The 26,890-nt window shown below is 34.8% G+C and overlaps 1 protein-coding gene across 1 annotated transcript in view; it reads right to left on the reverse strand.

Annotated features, from left to right (window-relative positions):
* The window catches only part of LOC150092567 (GTP-binding protein 6), a 203,553-nt gene extending 186,493 nt beyond the window's left edge, over positions 1-17,060 (reverse strand). The window contains exon 1 of the mRNA XM_090414235.1: positions 16,624-17,060. Within this exon, the coding sequence (XP_090270361.1) occupies positions 16,624-17,052 (429 nt within the window). The 5' untranslated portion in view covers positions 17,053-17,060. The remainder of the gene's footprint in view (positions 1-16,623) is intronic.
* Positions 17,061-26,890: the final 9,830 nt, after the last annotated feature.

Here is a 26,890-nt window from a genome sequence, read left to right on the forward strand (position 1 = left end):
TTCTGTTGTGAATTGGATCCGTGGATGTTGGCTGTTCAGAGTGCACTAATAGTTTTGAGTACAAGAACTGTTTAGGAAGTTGAGTTTGGCAAGTGCAAACCAAGTGATCATTATGGGAGATTTTAACTACAACAGTATAAATTGGGAAGAGCAAACAGCAAGTAAGAGGGAATGGAATTGCTGGAATCATGATGGATAAATGTCTTGAGCAATATCTTACTTTACTGTGGAACTTCATATTCCACAGTAAAGTACGATGCCATCCCTGCCATGGTTAGAGAAAGTGACCATGTAGTCTTGACTTGGAGGATGAATAAACATGTAAAAGTATCAAGGAGAAATTCTACAAATTTATGTAGAATTACAACAAAGGTGATTATAATAATAATCTTAAAAATCAGCATGGGGCAGTTCCATGGACAGAAAAACTGAAAGAGTGAGATATCTCCAGTGCATGGCAACTAGTGAAGAAATGCTTATTAGCAGCAATGTCAAGTTGTATACCTTGAGTGAAAGAGAACACAATTTGGTGCAGAGTGGATAACTAATAATATCAAACCGGAACCTCAATGAAGAAGAGATTATGGAAAAGTGTAAGGAGAGGGGGGTGAAGAGCAGTTGCATGAAAAATATGATTCATGCCATGTAAGGTGACTAGCATGATAAGGAAGGCAAAACTTGAATATGAGAAGAGATTAGCTCTGAGATCCAAGGAAAATCCAAAAGAATTCTTTTGTTTTTCCTTTCTTTCATGCTTACACGGTGATCAGAATGCATTTTGAAAAGTTATGGAGAAAGGTATCGTGTTAGAGTAAAAACTTTAGTTTAATATAGTCACCAAAATCAACAATCGACGTTTCGACCTTCATATCAAGGTCATCATCTGGAGTATACACAATATATATACAGAGAAACAAGCTGCACTACAATCTACATGGTTTGCTAAAGTTACTGACCAACCGTTACTACAAATATTGGCCTGACTTCTGGTGGGGAAAAAAAAAAACATTTACTACATCAAAGCAAGAGTCCTATTATTATTATTATCATCATCTATCATCATCATCAGCATCAAATTCCTGCCATGTACCCTCAAGGGGTGTACAGGATATGATAGTACTACATGAAAAAAATTACATCATTATTAATTTCCTATCTACAATTTTCCTCCAAACCAGTCTGTAACTTGTCAAGACTCCAACATTATCAGATCTTATATTTCTATCATCTAAGGCACTTTCTACCGTATCAATCCACCTATATCTTGGTCTCCCTCGTTTTGCTGCCAAACTGGCAGAGAACACTTGTTTTGCTAATCTTTCCTCGCCCATTCTGTTTAAGTGACCATACCACCTGAGATTAGCTCTGCTAACACATTCCTGGATGCTGACAACGTCAAGTTCTTTCCTTTATCATTTTTAATAATCATTTTTCCAATATCATTTTTAATATGATATTGCCATTGATGCCATCTGTTCATGCCTATAATCATTCTTAGGACTCTCATATCTGTGGTCTCTAGTCTTTGGTCAAGTGTTTTACTTCTGACCCAGCTCTCAGATCCATAAGTTAAAACTGGTTTGAACACTGTCTTGTATACAGCTAATTTAGTGTTCCGACTAATTTCTCTCTTATTCCATATGAATTTATTCAATTGACTTCCCACCATACCAGCTTTGCTGATTCTGTTGTCTATTTCTATATTTAATTTACCATCTTCAGTAAAAATCGTGCCTAAATAGCTGAAATGTTTTACTTGTTCCACAGGTTCTCTATTCACAACACAGTTGACATTTTCAACGATTCTGCCTATTTTCATTGTCTTTGTCTTTTTATTGCTGACTATACCATATCTATTACAACAGCTATTCAATTTAGTCAGAGAATCTTGCAGACTTGTAGCAGATTTATTTAGAAGTATAACATCATCCACATAAAGCAAAGAGCTGACATTAACATCTCCAATTTTGATATCATGTTTAATACCACTTTCCTTCATAATGTGATCCATACAGATAATGAATAACAGAGGGGATAATGTATATCCTTGTCTCACACCAGATTTAACATTAAACCATCTTCCTGTACTTCCTTCAATTCTAACTGCTGACTTACAACTCAAATAAAGACTAAGTATTGCTTGATATAATGCCCCGTTGACACCATATAACTGCAGCGTATTGAATAGCTTCTCGCTTGGCACCTTGTCATATGCCTTTTCCAGATCGACAAAACTTAAATATAGATCTTTGTTATATTCCTATGATTTCTCCACTATTTGTCATAAAATGAAGATCTGATCCTGACTACCTTTATTTGGCCTGAATCCAGCTTGTTCTTCACCAAGCTTTTCTTCTACAATTCTTCTCAACCGTTTCTCAAGTATACTTGCATAGATCTTGCCAGGAACACTCAGTAGGGAAATACCTCTGTAATTCTCACATTCAGTTTTATTTCCCTTTTTATATATGGGTACTATGAGAGCTCTACTCCAATCATCGGGAATTCGTCCCTCTGTCCAGGCTTTCTGAACTATGCAGTGCAGCCACTGTAAGACTCTTATACCACCATACTTCAGCATTTCTGGTTGAATATCATCTACTCCTGCTGCCTTTCCACATTTCAAGCTTTTGATAGCTTTTTCTACTTCAAGTATGGATATGTATTCCTGACTGCATGCCTGGTCAGTATTTTTTACCACTGTGCTGTCATCACTGCTTGTTTCATTTAGCAGTTTTTCAAAGTAATTACTCTATACTTCAAGGATTTTTTTTTTTCCCGTTTTCATGTCACCTTTATCATCTCTAATTCCTTTTACAGTACTCTTTCCTCCATTCTTAAGCTTCTTCAACGACCTCCAGAATATTTTGCCACCTTCTTGATATTTATTTTCTATATTCTTGCCAAAGTCCTCCCATGACTTTTGTTTAGATAGTTTTACATAGTGTTTAGCATTCTTGCATTTGTCTCTATATTCTCTAAGAGCACAAGCTGACTTATTTGACAGGAACTTTTGGTATGCTTTCTTCTTTTCCTTCACTGCCTCTTTAACTTCCTGTGTACACCAGGGAGTTCTGATTTTTTTATCCTTACAGACAACCTCACCACATGCCTCTCTGGCAGAAACAATCAATGTTTTCTTCAGAGTTTGCCACTGAATCTCCAAGGTTTGATTCCTGTTCTCAAACTCTTTCATTTTTTCTTCAATAATCTTTGTGTATTTTAGTCTACAGTTCACATCTAAGAGCTGCTCAACTTTTATTCGCTTTAAAACTTTCTTGCATGTTATTCTTTTCAATATGAAATTCAATTTTATCCTGCTTAAGACTAAATAGTGATCACTTCCAATTTCAAATCCTCTGTACACTCTAGTGTCCTGCACCAGGGAGAAAACATCACTATCAACAATAACATAGTCAATGAGACTTTTCTTATTCCTAGCCTCTTCTCTCCATGTGAATTTGTGCACATTTTTATGTTGGAACATGGTGTTAGTAATAACCAGTCCATGTCCTGAGCAGAAATCCAAAAGATATTTGCCATTATTATTAGCTTTGCTCTTTTCTCCAAATTTTCCCAAAATATTTTTGTATGTCTCACAATCATTTCCTACTCTGCTATTTAGATCCCCAACAAGGACCAACTTTTCATTTTTTTGTGTGTCAGTTGCTTTTTCTAAAGCCTGAAAAAATTCCTCCACTTCTACCTTAGTAGAACCTTCTGTGGGACCATAGGCACAAATAAGTCTCATTGTCCAGTTCCCCATTCTCATATTTGCCCACATTACTCTACTTGAGACTGACTGGCATTCAAGAAGATTAGCCTCGTATTTTGTGTTGAATACTATGGCTACTCCTTCTTTTCCTTGATTGTCATTGTCTGAATTAATATAACATTTTGTATTTATTGCTCAGAAAGATCTCACCAGTTTGGTCTTTTTTGTTTCAGTCACCCCTATTATGTCGATCTGGTACTTATCTAATTCCTCAGCTAGCTCCATTTCTTTGCCATTCAGGCTTCTTACGTTGATAGTACCGATCTTTAACTCTGGTGATGTTGAGTTGGGGTTTATTTTCAGATTTGTTCCAGTAGCTGACTTTTCGCTGCTCGCCCTGGTTCCCTGGCGAAAACAACGGGTGCCTTGTTTAACCGGGCGACGCCCCAGCCGGCATGAAATTGTCATGTTGTCATGAAATTGTCATGTTGTACCATCAATCTATATTTTGGTTTAACCAATAAGAATACAATTTGGTCAGCTAAATCCCAAATTGCCAGCCCATCCTCGTCTGTTCAGTATCCAAGTAGATACCCAACAGGGTGCACCATGAGAAGGTGAGGATTGGACATTAGGTCAGAAGCCCTTGTCGGTTCTCTGCATTCCTTTAAAGGCCATGTGGAGGTCTCCTCTCAGTTATACAGCTTTGACCCTTAAGCACCCCTATCATCATCTATTAGGTTACAAAAATAAATTGGGCTGGAGAGCAACATATTTATATATATATATATATATTATAAAAAAAAAAAAAAAGATTATACATATAAATTTCACCCAATTGGTATGGAACAGTTTCCTAAAGTCCTGAAGTATGCTAGATACTAAGCAGGCTGAATACGTGCCATCCAAATTCTTGGAATTTTTATGCCACATTTATCGTTGAGATTAGGATAGTTAATCAGAATTTCATAGGCCTCTTTAAATTTTCTTTCATGCCGGATTTTGGTATGATGTAAAGAGCAGGTACTTTTCAAATCAATTTGGTGTAGGGTGCTGAGAGAGAGAGCGGGATCTGAAGAGGCCTGCTTCACCAAAATTGTTATATGTAATGTGTTTTTTGTGTTCTTTCTTTTATGTATAAAGATTGTATGTCCAGTATAACCAATATAAAGTAAGTTACAGGTGCAGTAGATGCAATAAACTCCAGGATGTGCCAATGGGAGGAGAGGATCCTTAGAGGAGTTGAATGTTTTTTTATTTATAGGTGGTTTAAAAGTGGCATTGAGATTATAATGGTGTAGGATTCTATTGATTTTTTCTGATAACCCTTTAATGTATGGGATGGCTATGGTTTTACTGTAATCTATATTATTTTTTGATGAAGTTTTATGAAGAACTTTATTAATAGTATTTTTGTTATATCCATTATTTATAAATGTGTTGATAATTATTTTCAATTCTTGTTTAAGAGCTTGTTGATTAGAGCAAATTGTTATAGGGTGTTAATGACTCCAAATTTTTGCGATGGGTGGTGATATGAGTTAGCATGTATATTGGTCAGTATATGTCGGTTTGCAGTAAACCATGAAGGATAGACTGCCTGAGGGAAGACGTGTGACCAGTGTATCCAGGAAAACTGAACGTACAATCCCTATATGTAAAAAAGAACACAAAAGGCATTAAATATAGCAATTTTGATAAAGCAGGCCGCTCAGATCACGCTCAACACCATACACCAAACTGATTGGAAAGGAACCTGCTCTTTACATCATTAAAAACCTGGTATGAAAGACAATTTAAAGAAGCCTGTGAAATTCTGATTAACTACCCTAATCTCAAAAATAATGGTGGCATAAAAATTCCAAGAATTTGGATGGCACATATTCAGCTTACTTAGTATCTAGCATACTTTAGGAAACTATTCCATACCAATTGGTTAAAATTTATATGTATAATCACATTGCTTGTTTTTTTTGTTAATTTTTTTTATAATATATATATATATATATATATACTTGAAGTAGAAAAAGCCATCAAAGGCTTGAAATGTGGAAAGGCAGCAGGAGTAGATGATATTCGACCAGAAATGCTGAAGTATGGTGGTATAAGAGTCTTACAGTGGCTGCACTGCATAGTTCAGAAAGCCTGGACAGAGGGACGAATTCCCGATGATTGGAGTAGAGCTCTCATAGTACCCATATATAAAAAGGGAAATAAAACTGAATGTAAGAATTACAGTGTTGTGTTCCATTTTATGATTATTATTCTATCTAGTGAAATTCTGCTTATCTATATTCAACTTTTATCTATGTACAAGATATCACCCCAAAATACAAATATTTAAGCTATTTCTCCCCTTAGTGTCCCTAATATTTATATTATACTGCGCCTTTTGGGACATTTAGTTTGAGATATAAAATACAAAAACAAGGAGCAATTACCAAAATATGTTTGAATGTGAAACAATATTGCAGTCGTGACACTTTATCTCATTACTCATTTAAATATTCTCCCCTCCCGCGTGATTAGGTTCGTACGTTTTCAAGTGTGCATTGGGCAGCAATTTCAGACAACTGTTTTATCAATGAACAAAGGTTTATTAAACTCATTAGTATGGTACAATTCAATTTCTAATATAATTCAATTCAATACTAAGAAAACATTTACAAAATAACCTTAGCTTATCACAAGTATTTGGCTATGATCCTATATGGGTATTGCGATCATGCTGCCATAACAAATTCAACACATACAATCATATGTATAATCCCAGATCTAATTAACACCTTAATTAACCCTATATTAGTCTGAATATGCGCTATATGCTGTAGCACATGGACATATGTGATCAACTCACTCTATTTAACTATCTAAAACTATGTAGATTAAACTCTCCTTTCCTTCTGTGATAACACATAACTTTGACATTTAAAACTTTCCTATAAGTTACAATACATATGCATAAATCTCAGGACATATGAATACCTATATAATTAATAATAAACAGGCATACTCTCAGTATAATCAGTCATGTACTAAAGTCCTAGTAAAATTTTCCATAGTCTCTTCAACAGTTCAGTAATAGAATAAAGATTACAATTACAGACGATTTTCAGTTAACACGAGATTTTTACAGTACCTTTTTCTCTTGAATTTTCTATATTGGCCTGTACCTTTTTCCGATTGAACTATCCCGGTATGATCTCTCCTAAGTTCTTTTGGCATTAAACTGTGCTTATGTGATCTTTACTTTTCGTACTTGAATTAAGAACACACTTTAGAATTATCTATACCATTGCTGTGAAACTCACCACATGGACACCGACTTCTTTACAGATTTCCTTTTTTTGTAGTTGTCACTGGATGATGAAACACATAGATAATACCTTCTTTCCTTTAGCTAAATGGTATTTCTCATTTCTTACCATAGGAAATACAGAATTGAAATCCCTCTCACCTACTTGTTCCTTTATTGTGTTGGACAGAGATATAACTCCAATCCCGCCACTCAGGAAAACAGCATGAAAACCTATACGAAGGAGCTTGTGAAGAAACTATCCGGGAAAAAAGTCCCATGGGTGGGGTTTCTAACCCTTTTATACCTTGATCCCTACCGGCACCTTCTTTAATTTCTTTTCTCCGCCCCTTACTGAATTCGATTTCACCGACCAATTAGGGTGTCTTTTTTTTTTTTTTTTTTTTTTTTTTTTTTTTTTTTTAAATCAATGAACCAGGGTTTAACAACAGAGGCCTGGCAAGATCTATACAAGTATACTTGAGAAACAGTTGAGAAGAATTGTGGAAGAAAAGCTTGGTGAAGAATAAGCTGGATTCAGGCCAAATAGAGCTGTTAGGATCAGATCTTCACTTTACGACAAATAGTCGAGAAACCATGGGAATATAACAAAGATCTGTATTTAAGTTTTGTCGATTTGGAAAAGGCATATGACAAGGTGCCAAGAGAGAAGCTATTCAATACGCTGCAGTTATATGGTGTCAATGGGGCATTATATCAAGCAATACTTAGTCTTTATTTGAGTTGTAAGTCAGCAGTTAGAATTGAAGGAAGTACAGGAAGATGATTTAATATTAAATCTGGTGTGAGACAAGGATGTACATTATCCTGTCTGTTATTCATTATCTATATGGATCGCATTATGAAGGAAAGTGGTATTAAACATGATATCAAAATTGGAGATGTTAATGTCAGCTCTTTGCTTTATGCGGATGATGTTATAAGCTACAAGTCTGCAAGATTCTTTGACTAAATTGAATAGCTGTTGTAATAGATATGGTATGAAGGTCAGCAATAAAAAGACAAAGACAATGAAAATAGGCAGAATCATTGAAAATGTCAACTGTGTTGTGAATGGAGAACCTGTGGAACAAGTAAAACATTTCAGCTATTTAGGCACGATTTTTACTGAAGATGGTAAATTAAATATAGAAATAGACAACAGAATCAGCAAAGCTGGTATAGTGGGAAGTCAATTGAATAAATTCATGTGGAATAAGAGAGAAATTAGTCTGAACACTAAATTAGTTGTATACAAGACAGTGTTCAAACCAGTTTGAACTTATGGATCTGAGAGCTGGGTCAGAAGTAAAACACTTGACCAAAGACTAGAGATCGCAGATATGAGAGTCCCGAGAAAGATTATAGGCATGAAGAGATGGCATCAATGGCAATATCATATTAAAAATGATATTGGAAAAATGAATATTAAAAATGATAAAGGAAAGAACTTGACATTGTCAGCATCCAGGAATGTGTTAGCAGAGCTAATCTCAGGTGGTATGGTCACTTAAACAGAATGGGCAAAGAAAGATTAGCAATACAGGTGTTCTCTGCCAGGTTGGCAGCAAAACGACTCAGAGGAAGACCAAGATATAGGTGGATTGATACGGAACAAAGTGCCTTAGACAATAGAAATTTAAGATCTGATAATGTTGGAGTCGTGACAAGTAACAGACTGATTTGGAGGAAAATTGTAGATAGGAAGTTAGTAATGGTGTAATTTTTTTCATGTAGTACTATCATATCCTGTACACCCCTTGAGGGTACATGGTAGGAATTTGATGATGATGATGATGATATATATATATATATATAAACATGTTGCTCACAAGTCCAATTTAGTTTTGTAACCTAATAGACAATAATAATAATAATAATAATAATAGGACTCTAGCTTTGATGAAGTTTTTTTTTTTTTTCACCAAGGTCAGGCCAATAATTGTAGTAACGGTTGATCAGTAACTTGAGCAAACCATGTAGATTGTAGTGCAGCTTGTTTCTCTGTATATACTGTATATGCTCCAAATGATGACCTTGATATGAAGGTTGAAACGTCGAGTGTTGATTTTGGTCACTATATTAAAGTAAAGTTTTTACTCTAACATGGTAGTTGTCTCCATAATTTTTCAAAATGAATTCTTTTGTTATGTGGCTAGTAGAAGGAGAAATTATTGTGGAAGAATTACATTGTTAAACAAAAATGGGAGTGAAGTGATTGCAAATGAAATGGTGGAGTTGCTGAATCATTGCTTTATTAGGGATTATTTAATGTACGTTTTGTTACTAGAGGGATGGGGAAAGTACAAGAGGACAATGTATTTCAAATACTAAGTACTCTGGATGTCAATAACGTAATGGACTGGATGGGATATCACCACGTTTTAAGAGAACGTGCTAAGAAACTGATAGCTTCATTGACTTGGCTTTTCAATGAGAGTCCGACTGTTAGAAAACAACTCAAAGAATGGAAGGAGGACAAGACAATGCCACTGCATAAAGGTGGTGGTGTAGAAAAGAAGGGTCAAAATGTAGACCAATTTTTATTTCTTCTGTAGTTGTTAAGATGGTGGAGAAATTAGTGTATGCAACATTGGGCAAATGAGAATAATGTCATCTATGAGGGTCAGGATGAATTTTTTAAGGGACACACTTGTTTTACTCTGATTTCCTTTTATAATAATAAGATCAGAATATGAAGGAACGGGATATGCTGTCATTTTATTGGATTTTACAAAGACATATGGCAGGGCACCAAATGATAAATTGATATTTAAGTTACAGCACACGAGTTTAGATATCAGGTTAGTAAATTGGATTGGGAACTGGCTGTCTGCTAGTCATCGGAGAATTGTGTATGCACAATGAAGGAAGCAGAAGATTATGAGTAGAATTCCACACAGGGCTTCCACAATTTCAAGGAAAAGACAAACAAATTTGAACTTGCTAGAGTGAAAAAGTTTTAACTCCTAAGAACTCTGTGCCCAGTGTCAATAGTATAGGAACCCGATCAGATTGTATGCCAATATCCAAGATTTGAGAAATGATCACTATTAATAATCGCAAGTTGTTGTTGTTGTTGTTTTTAATTAATAATTATTTTTATTTTATTTTTTAATTATGTAACTTACTTCAATTGTTCCTTTGAACTCTAATAGTGTAATATCGTATATTTCAGATGCAACTGAGACATGCTAATATACGCACGATTTATGACTCATTATTTTGATATTCATCTTTTGAATGTAGTTAATGGTCTATCTCCCTGACAATATCCCCATAATATTGGATGAAATATATTGGAGTTTTTGAATAAATTTTATATAATTTTTGTTACATGTGTAAGCCACGAAACTTACCTTAATATGTCTAGTGCACGTGTTCCATTAAAGCAATTAATTAAATGAAATGATATCTTCCATAAGCGGATAACCGAAGGCCGTCAGATATATTTAAGTTTGATAAGTGATAAAAAGGGTTTTCACAACTTTCCTTGTATAACTGCTATATAAGGAATCAACTTTTGTGTAAAAATTTTGTTTTCTTCTATAGAACTCTATACTTAGTCAAGATGTCATGTTCTACCTATGCCAGACTGCTCAGGTTTGTGATAGAGCATATGATTTATGCTACTTGTGCCAGATGGCTACAGATCTGCCTGTGACTGTACAAAGTAAGATACCACAGGAGCAAGAGATCTGATAGCCACCTGGAAGGATGAATGAAGAAAGCTTGTCTTCAGATAAGTAAAGGATGGTAAAAGTTTTCCTGACAGGAAGAAGAGATACTGCACTATTAAGAGGTCTCAGAACTTTAGAAACACGTTCAGAAATTCATTTGATATATTATTATTATTATGTGACACCTCCAGGGAGTCCAAAGACTCATCAAGGGAGAATGTGCCAACAGCATCAAATGATCGAATCGCTTCCAACTACTAACCACGCTCAAACTTGCTTATCTTTTTGCGTGAGCAATTGTTAGCAGAGGCTCTACCAATCGACCAACCTTTGCTAGCATATATGGAAGTGGAATCTGAGTGATATATTCAGGGGATCTAGAAACTGGTGGCCTAAAGCTGTTAAAGGCTTCCTTGACAAAGGACTAATTAAAGCCATCTTTTTTCATAAACGCAGATTTGATATAATTCAATTCTTGTAGTAGGTCTCCAGTGGAACGTATAAGCACAATATAATAAGGTGTTAATGGTACCAACTTTTTGACTAGGATGAGAAATAGCATGGATATAACGATCAGTATGTGTTTCTTTTCTAAAACCTGAAAATTGTAAACTACAGTTTTGGAGCCAAGAGAAGAACTGGTCAAAATGTTACAGTTATATGCAGCAAATGGCCCAATATATAGAGCATACTGAAGTTGTAAGTCAGTTGTTATAATCGAAGGAAATACAGAAAGATGGTTAGATGTATCCTTGTCTTAATATGAATAAGAGTGTAGATGCATACATTATACATCTCCACTCTTATTCATCATTATATAGATCACATTATGAAGGAAAGTAGTACAATCCTGATATCATAATTGAAGATATTCAACTTAGCACTGTCACTTTATGTAAATAAAAATATATTCCTAAATAAATCCAGTCTTCAGAATTCTTTGACTAGACTGAATAACTTCTGTAACAATTAGAGATGAAAACCAGCAATATAAAGACAAAAACTTTGAAAATAGGCACAAATACAGAAAGCAATACCTGCATTCTCAATTGAAGAACCTACAGAGCAAGTAAAATGAGAAAAATTAGGGAAGCCAATCTAAAGTGGTATGGTCACTTAAGAGAATAAGAGAGAAAAGGTTAGCAAAATAGGTGTTTCATTGCAAGAAGGCAGGAAAAAGATGGAGAGGAAGACCAAGATGTAGGTGTAGTGATGTAGTTAGAAGTGCCATAAGAATGAAATATAAGATCTGATAAAATTATAAGTAATGGAATGACACACATTAAGAAAAAAATATTTAATATTTGTAGAAGTTTAGGCTGGGCTTACAAGCCATTGTCAATACAGGTGAAAAGAGATATAAGTGTTTCACAATATATACTATCATATGTTTTATATCAGGCATCAAGCCTGATATTAGAATTGGAAATGTCAAACTTAGCCCTCTGATGCAAATGATGTTGTACTCCTAAAAAAAATCTAGTGCAAGTCTTGAGAATTCTCTAACTAAATCGAATAACAGCTGTAACAAATTTGGCATGAAAATCAGCAATAAAAAGACCAAAACTATAAAAATAGGCAGGAACATAGAAAACTTCAGCTGCATTCTGAATGGTGATCCTATAGAACAAGTAAAATATTTCAGCTATTTTAGCACAGTTTTTAGTGAAGATAGCAAGTTAAATCTGGAAAGAGACAACAGAATAAGCAAAGCTGGTATGGTAGGTACCCAGATGAATAAATTTATATGGAATAAGAGAGAAATTTGCCAAAACACCAAACTAGTAGTATAAAAGACTGTGTTCAAACAAGTTTTAAGTTATGGATCTGAAAGTTGGGTTAGAAATAAAGCACTTGATCAAAGACTAGAGACCACAGATATGAGGGTTCTGAGAAAAATTAGGGAAGTAAACTGATGGCATCAATGGCAAAATCATATTAAAAATAAAGATGTTAGAAAGGAACTTGACATTATTAGCATTCAAGAATGTGTCAGCAGAGTTAATCTAAGGTGGTATGGTCACTTAAATTATTATTATTATTATGTGATGTTTCCAAGGAGTCCAAAGACTCATCGAGGGAAGGCACCTACTCTACAACTCTCCGTCTCCACCACTTAATCCACCAAATACAGCAAACTGCCACTACCATCATCTTCACAATGCCTTCTACTACCCACCACCACCATATCAGATCGACTAATTCATCTTCAAATGGAAAAAAAAAACATATAAAGATATTTCTCGTCATGATGAGAATCGAACCTAGGCCTTTTCCAATCGAAGAACGTCATTCTTCCAATTGTGCTACGAAGAAGGAACATCCTTTTTCAGGATGTTGGGATTAAATGCTATGGAAATAGGGGGTAGTTTCATTTTCAAAATACTTTGTCAAATATTTTCTTTTTATTATGAACACTAATATTGGAATTGAAGATTTTTGTGGTATTGAAGAGACACGATCAATTTTAAGGTGAATGTGTGAACTGTTGTCATTCAAGTATTTTAATTAATAGACAACTCAGCTTACTCCAGATGATATGATTTTACTTGGATATTGGAGGTCATTTGTTGCAGTGAGGTCTGCCGGTGTGCATTTGTCACATAAGCATCGGATTTATCTAATGTCATTTAAACATATTTTTTAGGTTATCTGTTAAAATTCACTGTAAAAATAACAAAGCAAAATGAGATTAAATATATATTTATATTTGTCATGATGAAAAAAAGTGAAAAGGCTAGACAAAGTTGGAATATCCATTGAATGAAAATAGAATAAACTAGACAAAATTGGAATAACCCCTAAATGAAAATAGAATGGGTGAGGAAAGGTTAGCAAAACCTGTGTTTGTTGCCAAGATGGCAGGAAAGAGACCAAGAAGAAGACCAAAGTCTAGGTGGATTGATTCAGTTAGAACTGCGTTAGAAAAATGAAATCTTAGATATGACAATATAGGAGTGCTTACAAGTAATAGTCTAATTTGGAGGAAAATTGTGGATGGGAAATTAATAATAACATAAACTTAATCAGGTAGTGCTGTCATAATAACCTCAACACCCTCCTTGGGGGTATATATCAGGAAATCGATGATGATGATGACGACAACCCATGGTTTGGTCTCTGTCTTTGAACTCCTTGGAGGTGTCATGTGATAATCCACCAAAACTACAGCAAACCACCACTACCATCACTACCTGCACCAATGCCATCCACTGCCCACCACCACTAGTATTCTGTAAATTGTGTATGTTCTCATTGGATGAAGAGCAATATAAAACAGGAGCTGCAAAAGAAGAAAGCATTATGGAAGGAATATAACAATAAAAAGCATGTGCAAGAAGGGTAACAAGTAAGGTAAGGAAAACTAAATCAAATTTTGGGAGAAGAATAACTAAGCATACCGAAATAAATCCAAAAAGGTTGTTTCACTACATAGCAAGTAAAAGAAAGAATAATTATGGAAAGATAACTTTACTCACTGCTGATGACAGGAAAAGTGACAGAAGCAAAAGAAATAGTTCAGTTACTAAGTAATCAATTTGCAAGGGTATATCATTCAGACAGTGACTTTGTAGTTATTGATATAACAGAGACTGATGTGAGAATTGAAGTAGATGAAGTGAGAGGTATTCAGTATACTGAAAAAATATCAATATGAATAAATCTGCCATTCCACTCAGTGGTCCTGGATGGAATGGCAGCTCATGAGCTATGAGAATGTGCAAGTGAATTGGCAGTACCTCTGATAAAGTTGTTTAATCCGAGTCTCTTCTCTGGCAAAGTTCCAAGTGAGTGGAAAGAGGATAAGATAGTTCCATTGCATAAATGCAAAAGTAGAAAATTACAGACCAGTCAGTATATCTGGAGTGGTATTTAAGTATTGGGAAAAATTGGTTAAAAGTAAAATTCAGGAATAGGTGGATAGAGATATGATATTTTCCAGAGGACAGCATGTTTTTGTAAAAGGGAGGTCCTGCCTCGGTAATTTATTCACGTTTTATAATAAAGTGACATTGGAAGGGGATAAAGGAAATGCCTACACTATAATATTGCTGGAATTTGCAAAGGCATTTGACAGAATATCACATTGAAAACTGTTATAAGTTGGAACAAATGTGAATGGATATGAAGCTGGTGGCATGGATGAAGCAGAATAAAGGCAAAGGAGGATAACTAGTGAAATGCCCCAGGGCTCTCTACTATGACCACTACTATTTTATAATAGAGGGGGAAATTTGAGAGGGAGGGATATTCAGTTATTTGCCGATGATGCAAAACTAGGGAGGGTAACAGTTCATAAAGGTGATACAGACATCTTGCAGGATGATTTAAATAAACTGGCAGAGGACAATGGTTGTCAATTTAATGTTGCAAAATGTAACGCACTTCAGAATGAAAAGATTACACACTTCATAACGTATTAATGGTACTAGATTACAAAATTGATGATGAGGAAAATTGATAAGGCTATGGATCTGGTGTGACGGTGGATACAGATTAGAAATTCAGAGGACATACTACAAGAGATGGCAAAATAGCTCAGAGGATTATATGGATGTTGAAGAACACATTGACTAGCAAAGATAAAGTTATTATTCATGTTTATAAGGCTATGATTTAGCCATATGTTCACTACTGTGCACAGCATAGTAGTGAACTGCTCCACCAATAGGTGGTGGAGAGGATTCAGAGTCAAGTGACCAAGCTCATGACAGGTCTGTGGAATGTACCTTATGAAGATAGACTGAAGGTGTGTGGACTGCAGAGTTTAACTGACAGGTGGAGGAGAAGGGATATTAGAAACTTTTAAGTTACTAAAGAGATTCTATAAGATTAACAGAAAAGAAATTTGTGTGAAAGGAAATAAGAGTGTGGTTAGTACAGGTGTGCAGACTAGGTTCTTTACCAAGTTCTTTATTTGTTGAATAAGTTTAAGGAGATGTATGATTGGTATTATGTTAACGAATGTGTCTTTTGACTCCAATGGGTACCTGTATAAATAATAATACTAATATTAAGGATGCATAATTGATTTTGGAATGCACACAAGTCAGCCAAAAGCAGCTCAAATTGCAAAAACAAGAATTGTTTCATGTCTCACTATTACTTCTATGATAACTAAATTCATTCAAACATACCAATATACTGTAAGCATTTCCATTTTCTGGAAATGCTCACAGTATATGTAAAAATTTTGTCTATTGGGTGGGATTTTTTTTGTTTTAATTGTTGCTATTTGTATAAATGTCAAATGTTTTTAATTATATATCTATCACTGAAAAAAATTTCTGGATCTATACTTTCTTAGGCACTACCCTTTGATGATGTGAACCAATGAGATCCGCATCTTCTTTGACTTAAGTATGCACTTACATCTAAATACACTGTTCATGTTTTGTGTGTGTGTTTCACTTTTGCATACCTTATATGTATATGGTTTTTCTAAACTTATATTAAGAGAACCCATCCAGAGAAGTCACGGTGATCAAGAATCACTTTTTACTTGATATGAATCAAAGGGCTCTTCACACTGGATCCAGTATACTGCGAGAGTTAGGAATCCTTAATTTTACTCCAATCTTTGAGTTTCTTATTCGGTTTTTAAACGATGTGGGATCTAATATCCCCTTAATTTAATTATGTTTACATCGCCGAAATGATGCCTGTTGGCTCTTTATTTATATTTAAGCAACTTAATTTTACTTCATACTTAGATCTACAGTGTCTTGCACTATTCCACTAAATAACAATAATCCACAATTAATGTTACACGCTGCCTTAATCCAAAGTGTGAAAGACCCTAAAGAATTAATTGGTTGATAATTATCACTATGAAAGATGATTATACTAAGTATAATGTTACTAAGAACTCAATGTTCTTACTGCTTATTTTATATTAATAAATAAAGAAATAAAAATTATATGTTATGAACCTTTTCAATAACATTCCATTGTGGAAGTGTCTCTATTAAAGCAACAGCTTCTGCTAATTGTAGCTCAGGGGTTGTATTCACTGGTTTCTTAGGCCCCCATTTCACTCGCGGTTGAATAATTAACACGCTATGTCCAGCACCGAATATTCTATATCTTTCATTATCCACAAATTCATCAATTTTTTTGTCGTCTTCTTCCCTTGTAAGTTCAAAAGTCTCTTCATTATTTGTGCTCATATAACATAATGAGTAGATGGAATATCTGTAATCGCTAAAACGTAACGATTTGAAAACAAAAGTGAAACTACTCCTACGCGATACATGACTTTTTAAACATCTACATAAGCCATTGTTATATTGTAATAGCTGTAACGTAGTCAATAGTTTACAACACTTCCCTCCTATGGTGGCCCCTATTTTAATTAACATTACTAAGAATCGTCAAATTTAGTAAAATAAAATATAACAAACTACGCACACGTAGTTAACGAGTATAGCAGACGAAATTACATTAACCACCAATCAAAAATGGCGCTAGCACTTCAACTCCCCAAAGCGAAGAAAATATCATGAGATATTTTCAACGCAAAAAATTACCTTAATTAATTAATTAGAGTAAAATAATAACAATTATTATTATTATGATTCAGGACCTGCATAGAGTCATAATGATGTTAAAAAATTTGATCTTATTTTAATATCTATTTTTTTTTCTTGTGAGAGTGTCTTTTATCTGATCCTTCTTATGGTGGCATCTTCTATCGAAGGTGAGCGACCATCTTGGTGAACAAACTACATTCTTTCGTTGCTCTGAGCAGTTGTACGCTGCTCTTTCCTGTTCACGTCTTGATGTTGTCAAACCAAGATATCCTTTTTCTTCCTCTAGCTCTTTTACCATCAATTCTTCTTACTAAAATGAAGTAATTTTAGTAAGAAGAATTTGAGTAAAAATGAAGTAGAAGTTGATATTTGCCGTTTTTGAGTCAAAACACAACGAAAAACGGTTTTTCGTTATGTTTTTCGTTTCTTGATTGTTTGTATGAGATCCTTGGCTTTGCCAATGGATTTTAAGACATCTTCATTGGATATTTTTTCTGTCCATGATAGCATTCGTCTATATAGCCACATCTCAAAGGCTTCAATTTTCTTGATGGATTGCCATCTTCAATGTCCATGTCAATGTCCATCATATATACACACACACACACATACACGTAGATACGCTGTATAGCGGGTTTTTTTCTCCCGAAAACTCGGGTTTTTCATCCCTCATACAGACAAATCGGCCCTTCAGAACACACGCAATTTACAGACAAAAAAATACTAGTTGAAGGTGGTGGAGGTGGGCGGTAGATGGCGTTGATGAAGATGATTCGTATTAGAGTTTCGGTTAGTGGTTGAGACAGTTGTAGGTGTCCTCCTGCGATGAGTCTTTGAACTCCTTGGAGGTATCAGAAATAATAATAATAATAACACTAACAAACAAACTTTTTTATTGATATAAAATTATTATTATCAATTATATGTTATGAAATATCTGTATTGAATACATAATATGTATATATGAAGGAAGAAAGAGTGCAATTTGTTAATGTGAGTTTGAAGGATGAATTGAAGTGAGATCTCGCTTGTACATGTGACATGGTAGTGATGTACCTTCTGACATGTTATTCAGTGATTATGAACACTGACCTGCTCGCTGGTTTGTCACAGGTCACTTTGACTGGGTGGGGGAAATTTGTTTCAGAAACTCCCACACCTGCATCTCTTTTTTTAAATAACGCTTTAAAGAAGCTGCTGCTTAAAAAGAAAGGAAATCTTGTGGCTCTAATATCATGAGAAGAGTGATGAAAAGACTCAAGAGCATTATAAAGAGCAAGTCCAGAAAGTGATTGACTATAGTGAAGAAAACAAAATTGATTTAAGGAAGAAGCTAGAGTCTCAGCACATATGTGATTCCTACTGTGTGGAAGGAGAGCAAGATAGTTTCATCGTAAAAGACTCAAGCTAGGACTGCGGCTGCAACAAATTACAGACCAATGAGTATCCCTAATGTGGTTATCAAGGTATATGGTATTGGATTTGGAGCTCAGTGGAAATGAGGTTTGCGTTCTCTGCGCTTTGTTGCTCGAAATTAGACGTAGGTTCAAGTCTAGTCGCCGACTAGAGGAACTGTTGCTAAGCCTATTTTCGACCTGTTTTTGAGTTAGTTGATCCCAGGCATGGGCAAGCTGGTTTTTCCTCCATGAAACTCGGGTTTTTCTTCTCGTAAAATCAGGAACATCGAACGTAGCACACACACTATATCAGACAATAACATATCCTGTTAGGTAAGGCAACAAGAGATGGCAGCACTTGTTCGCCAGCCTCCTCATCAGTGGCTGCTTATAAACCAGTAATAGACATGGGCCAGCTATCTCTGATTGCCTACCGGTGTAGATTGAACTGCCCACTAATTCTCCAAAAGCTAGATAGGATATAACGGCCTCGCCTTCTTCCTATAAGGGAATAAAAGGCGTTAGCTGATTTTTATGATATATACGTGGGCTGTTCAATAAGTAATAAGACTAATTTTACTGTGGCGAAACCACTCATCACAATATTAATTTCTGTGGAATAAAGAAACGTTGCCTGTATGTATTAACAAAAGAGGTTGATAGATGGCATATACGGGCTGATGTGCCAGAGTGTCACGTGACTAAACGCACGTGCTCATCGGCGCGCCTACGAGGTGTGACCAGTCTTCGAAATAGAAACGTTCTTGGAACAGCGTTATGCGATTAAATTTTGTGTGCCTTTGCAAAAATCGGCATTGGACACTTTTAACATGATACGCGAAGCTTTCCACGATGAAGCAATGTCGAGGCCAAGTGTTTTTCGTTGGCATAAAACTTTTAAGGAAGGAAGGCAAAATGTGGAAGATCTTGAACGTGAGGGAAGACCTTCAACATCCATCACAGAGACAATAATCAACATAGCAGCGATTATCATCAAGCACGTCAAAAGGAAGCGTCCATTGCTGAAGAATGGCTTCTTATTGCACCACGATAATGCAAGGCCACATATTGCTGGTTGTGTAGTGGACGTTTTGCAGAAGAACAACACAGATATCTTACCACACCCTCCATACAGTCCTGATCTCGCACCGTGCGATTTCTGGCTGTTTCCTCAGCTCAAGAAACCACTAAAAGGCCGCCATTTCGAAAGCAACAAAGCATGTGTAAAAGCTGCGGAGGCGATTTTGAAAGAACTCTTAAAAAACGGACTCTCACATGTGTTTAAGAAGTAGACGCAACGTTGGGACAAATGCATCGCGTCTCACAGTAGGTACTTAAAATACCATGTAAATGATGACGATTAAAGGTATTCTGTTTTCTGTATAAATATAGTCTTATAAATATTCTGTATAGATATTTTCTGTATAAATATTGAACAGCCTACGTATATATATATATATGTACTGTAATTAGGATTGACTCGGGATGAATACATTTATAAAATTAAAATTTAACTGGCTAGAACCCGAGAAAGTGTAATAAAAACCATTGATAAATCACGACTAGTTTCATCGTGGTTCCGACTTCTTCAGGTGAGAAAGAAATAACATAATACTTATAAAAATAACAAGGTAAAAAACATAAACTTTCCAGCTTAATAAAAAGATGCAGAATAGAAAGAATAACTCTTATAAATGCAGATGGCGTGAGGGTTATAGATGCACACAAGGTTGTTCAACTAATGAGTGGACATTTTGTTAAAAGCTATAAACCTGGTGTATGCAACATTGAGCTCACTGTTACCTCTTCACTGAATGAAAAAACTCGGGCGTATGAGGATGATGTATTAGAGATTTTGCAACAACTGAACAAGAATTCAGCAATAGGGACTGAAGAGATATCAGCATGTGTGCAAAAAGTATTCAGCTGAACTGGCTATTCCTTTGACTAGGCTGCTTAATATGAGTGTCAGAACAAGGAAGATTCTGCAGGAATGGAAAGAATGTATGGTAATTCCATTGCACAAGGGTGATGCAAAGACCGACCAATTAGTATCTCAGGAGTGGTAGTGAAGATTATGGAAAAACTGGTCAGAGCTCGCATTCAGAAACGGGTTGACAGTGAATCTCTAATTTGCAATGAGCAACATCTGTTTACTAAGGGAAGGTCTGTGTTAGTAACTTGCTCACATTCTATAACAATGCAACTGCTGAAGTAGACAAGGGGAATGGAAACACCATGATACTTTTGGATTTTGCTAAAGCTTTTGACAGAATACAGCATGATGGAGTCTTGAATAAATTGGAGAATATTGGTTCGGATCATAGAATATTAGCGTGGATAAGAGACGGCTGTCTGGCAGATATTAAAAGTGGTATACGTGGGAGGTGAGTCTGCTAGATTTAAGGTAACCAGTGGTGTACCATAAGGATCAGTGCTATTTGACATACAGCTATTTGCTGATGATGGAAAGATAGGTAAGGTAATCAGGAATGCTGATGATATGCAGTACTTCAAGAATGATTTCACTAGCCTAGAATTGTGTGCATCGGAAAATGGATGTCATTTCAGTGTCAGTAAATGTAAAGTCATTCACTTCAGCGTGGATAGATATCCAAAGTCGTATTATATTGCTGTAATTATTCTAGAAGAAACTGCTGAGGTTGGGGATCTTGGAGTTTTAGTAGATAGAAGATGAAGTTCAGGGGCCATGTAGCAAAGACTGCAAATGCAACTCAAAAGATAACTGCAATGCTGAAACGAACTTTCAGTTGTAAAGATAAGGATGTGATTTTGCCTAATACAAGGCTTTGATAAGACCTCACTTGGACTAGTGTACGCAGTTATGTTCTCCAGTTTTCTGTTGTGATTCGAATAGAGTTGAGAGAGTGCAAAGGAGAGTGTTAAAATGATATCAGGATTGTGGAATACCGATTGTGAAGACAGATTGAGAATTTGCAGACTGTAGACACTAGCAAACAGGAGAAAGAGGGGTGATATGATTGAGACAAACTTCTGAAAGTGTCATACTGGATTTCTGTTGAGGGAATTTTTCAATTTATGGAGGGTGGGGAAAGAACAAGAGGACATCCTTGGAACTTGAGAATGAATGCCGCTAAGAAGGGGTGAGGGCTAGAATTTTCTATCATAGGGTGGTAAGTAATTGGAATGGATTTCCATTGGATGTTGAGTGCAAGCAGTGTCAATGAATTTAAGAATAAGTATGACAGCTGGTGTGTGTAGTATATGGCCTCCCTCAATGAGTCGCTGACTCCCTATAGGTCTCTCTTAATAATAGTAATAATAATATGATATTTTTTAATCAATCAAACTTTATTATTATTATACATTATATTTACAATAGATACTTGCACACTAATCTGCATACAAATATTGACACGGACTGTTAACATATATTTTTAAATAATCATGATAATATTTTTTTTTTTTTTTTTTTTTTTTTGCCTACAAGTACTTGAATCTATATACATTCGCATTACATATACATTTATTTACACTTTGTATGCCGCAGATAAATTACATACATATAATAATAATAATATTATAATAATAATAATAATAATAATAATTTAACATTTTATTTAACATCATACTGAGTATTTACATATATACAATAAAGTATACCATTATATTTTCTGTACAGTACAAAAAGTAGAGTACAGTGATTTTTTTAAATACAAATGTACATAATTTTTTTTCGATACCAACATCATAGCTTATTATTATACAGCCTAATTACATATATATATATATATATATATATATATTTTTTTTTTTTTAATATCAGTATCTTCATTATTGTTATACACCTTACTGACTGTTTTGCTACTTAATCTGCAGTCTTTTATTATGAGGATTACGGGTCGATTAGTGAGGCGTTTAATACCACCTACTTAGAAGCTTGGGTTAGCTTTTATGAAGAGAGTGGGATTAGCCTTCACTATTTATGTTGTTGTTACTGTTTATGTATGAGATGTAGGCATTGATGCTGGTAATTTGTGATGTGTATATTAGTGTTAATGGTATATTAAATGTGTTAGTATATTTTCCAGAGTTCGTGTTTTAATGTTCTGTCATTATCTATGTGTTTTAAATTTCTTGGTAGGTTGTTGAGTTGCGTGGGTCTGATATGATCTGACAAAAGAACCGTATGAGTTGTTGAAGCGTGTAGGGATGTAAAGTTATTGTTGGTTGTGTGTTAAGCGATATGTGTCTGTTATTTCGATAGGTGATGTTGAAGTAATTCCTTATTAATGTTATATAGTGTTTCAGGTTTTTAATGCTCAGGATTCTGTGTGTCGCCATGTGCTGGTCGAATATTGATTGTTGCATATAAGGTGTCCAAATCACTGTTGACACAATTTTCCTATGTAATATTTCTAATTTTGTTAGGTGGCTGTTTGATGTGTTTGCACAGACTGTTACACCGTATTTGAATAAAGATTCGCAGATACCGTGATATAGGAGTTTTTTTTTTATGTTGGATGGAATAATGTATTTTACTTGGAAGAGTTTTGCTGCGATGTTCCGGAGTTTGGTAGGTAGGTATTCTATATATTTTGTCCATTTAAGATGGCAATCTATGTAGAGACTAAGGTATTTGCATGTGTTACAGGTTTGATTTCAGGTCATTGGCAGGTTTTTTTGTTGTTAATGTAGCAGTATGTGTTACAGTGTATTAATATGGTGTTTGGCGCATGATTCTTGTGTTGTATTATCAACATCTGTGTTTTGGTGCCATTGATTAGAATTCCGTTTTGGTAGAAGTTGTGATTTCATTTAGGTCTTGTTGTGCTTTGGAAAGAGCCGTGTTGATGTCTGTGTGGATTGCTAGCAGTGCGGTGATATCTGCGTGCTGAAATATTTAACTTCTTATGGCCATGTTATGAACATCATTAATGTATATGCTGAATAGAGTGGGTGATAATGGCGCATTGAGGGACACCGTGTTTTTTTTTTTTTTTTTTGCATACCCAAGCTGTGACATGTACCTATTTTTGTTACTTGTGTTCTGTTTGAGAGGCAGTTCCTGAACCATATATGCAGTGTTCCTCTTATGCCTACTGAGTATAGTTTGGTGAGTAGTATGTCATGTTCAAGTGTATCGAATGCTTTGGTTAAGTCAAGCAGTATGAGGATGGCGTATTTGTTTTTGTCGAGAGCTTTGTTTATTGCGTCGACGATGTCTTCTAAGAAAGTGATGGTGCTTTTGGTTTTCCGAAAGCCGTATTGATTTTGTGAGATGATGTTGAACTTCTGTAAATAGTTCTGTAGTTCTGTATAATAACAATAATAATAATAATATAATAATATTTTTTTTATTGATCTCTCAAATATTTACATATATGCAATTATCATCTTGAGTAACATTCATTATATTATTTTACTCAGCGCTAAGTGCTACATATAATGAGATTTCAATAATAATGTTGATTACATACTTTGTTTGCAGTAATAATTTAAATTATATAGTTCAGAGTTACACAAGTTATATTATATTACATGTCGTAGTTTACTTATTTTTTCAAAGTTTGAGAAAGTGTGATTATACAACAGTATTTACACATATGCAGTTAAAATATTATATTCCTAATTCTCATAAGCATACAATGTAATTAATTATTTACATAATTTTTTAATAATAAGAATAATTTATTGCATTATTTTTTTCATGTTAAATAGTAATGTTATATTAATGATATTATCGCATTTTTTTAATATATTGAGTGACTTTATTTATAATAAAGATTATACAGAATTTTTGAATATAGAATATACATAATAATAATAACAATAACAATAATAATTTATTTATTTATTTATTATTATTATTATTATTATTTTATGTCTCAGATAAATTGCATACATAGATGCTGTAATAATTATATATATATAATATTTATAACATGTTGCAATTGTGATTAACAGATACTTGCAAGTTAATAATTTTCTTCCTCGAAGCTTATCTGAGGAAGATAATAGATGATAGATGGTGGTGGTTTCATGGTAATGTTCCTGTAATGGTCACAAACCAGGTATTGATTTTACTGTTTGTTGGTACGTGCTTGGAAGATTTCAACTGCTACTACAGTTTAACTTTTTTTTTCTTCTTTTTTTTGCGCAAATAGGGTTGGATTTAGACATGGTGTGTTTGTTTCTTTGTGTTCTTGTAGTGATGGCTTTTGAGAGGGGGTTTGTCATAGGTTTGTGTGTGTGTGTGTGTGTGTGTGTGTGTGTGTGTGTGTGTGTGTGTGTGTGTGTGTGTGTGTGTGTGTGTGTGTGTGTGTGTGTGTGTGTGTGTGTGTGTGTGTGTGTGTGTGTGTGTGTGTGTGTGTGTGTGTGTGTGTGTGTGTGCGTGCGTGCGTGCGTGCGTGCGTGTGGGGGGGGAAGAGAGGGAGAAACAGGAATTGCTCTAATTTTCATTCTCGCTATAATATTTATACAGCGCCTGTTTCAGCTCTCTGTATGTTCCTTGGTTTCTGTTGTCGAACGGCAGTTTGTTTATCATGTCAGGTATGAAGAAGTTTCGGGTGGCTTTGTCGTTGTGATTGTTGTACTTATATCTTATGTAGTTTGTTGACTGTGGTCTTATTTGATATGTTGTTCTGGTTACTCTATATGTTGGGCTGTAGTAATATTTTAACATGACTGTGTAGTGGTATAAGTGTTTCACCTTAAATATTTTGTGTTTTGTCCATGCTTCCTGCATAAGAGTGGGTTGTTCCCAGAATATCAGTTTTAATATTCGGGGAACAACCCACTCTAATAATATAGTAATAATATTATTAATTGTAATAATATAATATTTTAAAAAAATAATAATAGTAATAATGTTAATTTTTTTATAACGTTGTATACATTTGTTACAGCTATTACATACATTACACACACACACACACACACACACACACACACACACACACACACACACACACACACACACACACACACACACACACACACACAATAACTTGGAATGTATTCATGCATCGCTGAACTGGAAGCCTGAACGAACATATTGTGTTTCATTAAGTTTGTATGGTATTTTGGGTGCGTGTTTCTTGTTCATGGTATGTCCTTAGAGCTCTTTTCAGGCTATTGTAATTTGTAAGGTTTCTGTATTCAAATGGTAATTTGTTTATCATGTCTGGAATGTAGACGTTTCATGTGGCTTTTCCGTAGTGATTATTGTATTTATATGTGATATAAGTAGTTGTCTGAGGTCTTGTTATGCGATATGTGTTTCTGCTTGTCCTGTAGTCGGCATCAAAATAATGTTTTAATAATAATAATAATAATTATTATTATTATTATTATTATTATTATTAAACGCTGCATTAGATAAAAACAGAATAACATTAGTGGTATTCATTGACCTAACAAAAGCATTTGACACACTAACACATAAAACTTTGTTAACGAAACTTACCCATATCGGAATTGGAGGTCGTCTACTCCATTGGTTTAAAGCATACACGAAAAACAGAAAGCACATCACACGTATAGGATCAGCACACAGCAAAGAGGTACATGTAATCTGTGGAGTACCGCAAGGAGCTGTCCTATCTCCCATTCTATTTAACATATACACACACGACATAAGCCAACTCCCCCTAAAAAGTAAAATCTTTCAGTATGCAGACGACACTGCCATAGTATCCATTCACAACACTGCAAAAATCGCTTACAAAAATATGCAACATGACATCAATCAAATCACTAACTGGTTAACCGAAAACGGCATAGATATAAACCCTGGAAAAACAAAGCTAATGATATTCAAAAACCCCCAAACCCTGCCCATTGAAACTAAATATCTCACTATCAAACATTCATCCTCCTATACACAAAGTGCAGAACCTAAAATCACAACCATCACACAGGTGAAAACAACACGCTACCTCGGACTTCACTTTGATGCAGATCAAAGTTGGAATAGCCATACAAACTACCTACATACCAAGCTTAGGATAATAGCAAGCAAACTATACAGATTAAAAGACATTGCCCCAACCCACATAAAAATACTAATCTATAAAGCATTATGTGAAAACATTTTAAGATATGCAATCACATCATACGCATTCTGCGCAGACTACAGACTTAACAGGCTACAATGGTTGCAAGATAAAATGATAAAACTGATATTCTGGGAATAACCCACTCTTATGCAGGAAGCATGGACAAAACACAAAATATTTAAGGTGAAACACTTACGCCACTACACAGTGATATTAAAACACTACTAC

Source organism: Typopeltis vanoorti, chromosome 25 (assembly GCF_054136105.1).
Source record: "Typopeltis vanoorti isolate ZY-2024b chromosome 25, IOZ_Tvanoo_1.0, whole genome shotgun sequence".
NCBI classification, from domain to species: Eukaryota; Metazoa; Arthropoda; class Arachnida; order Uropygi; family Thelyphonidae; genus Typopeltis; species Typopeltis vanoorti.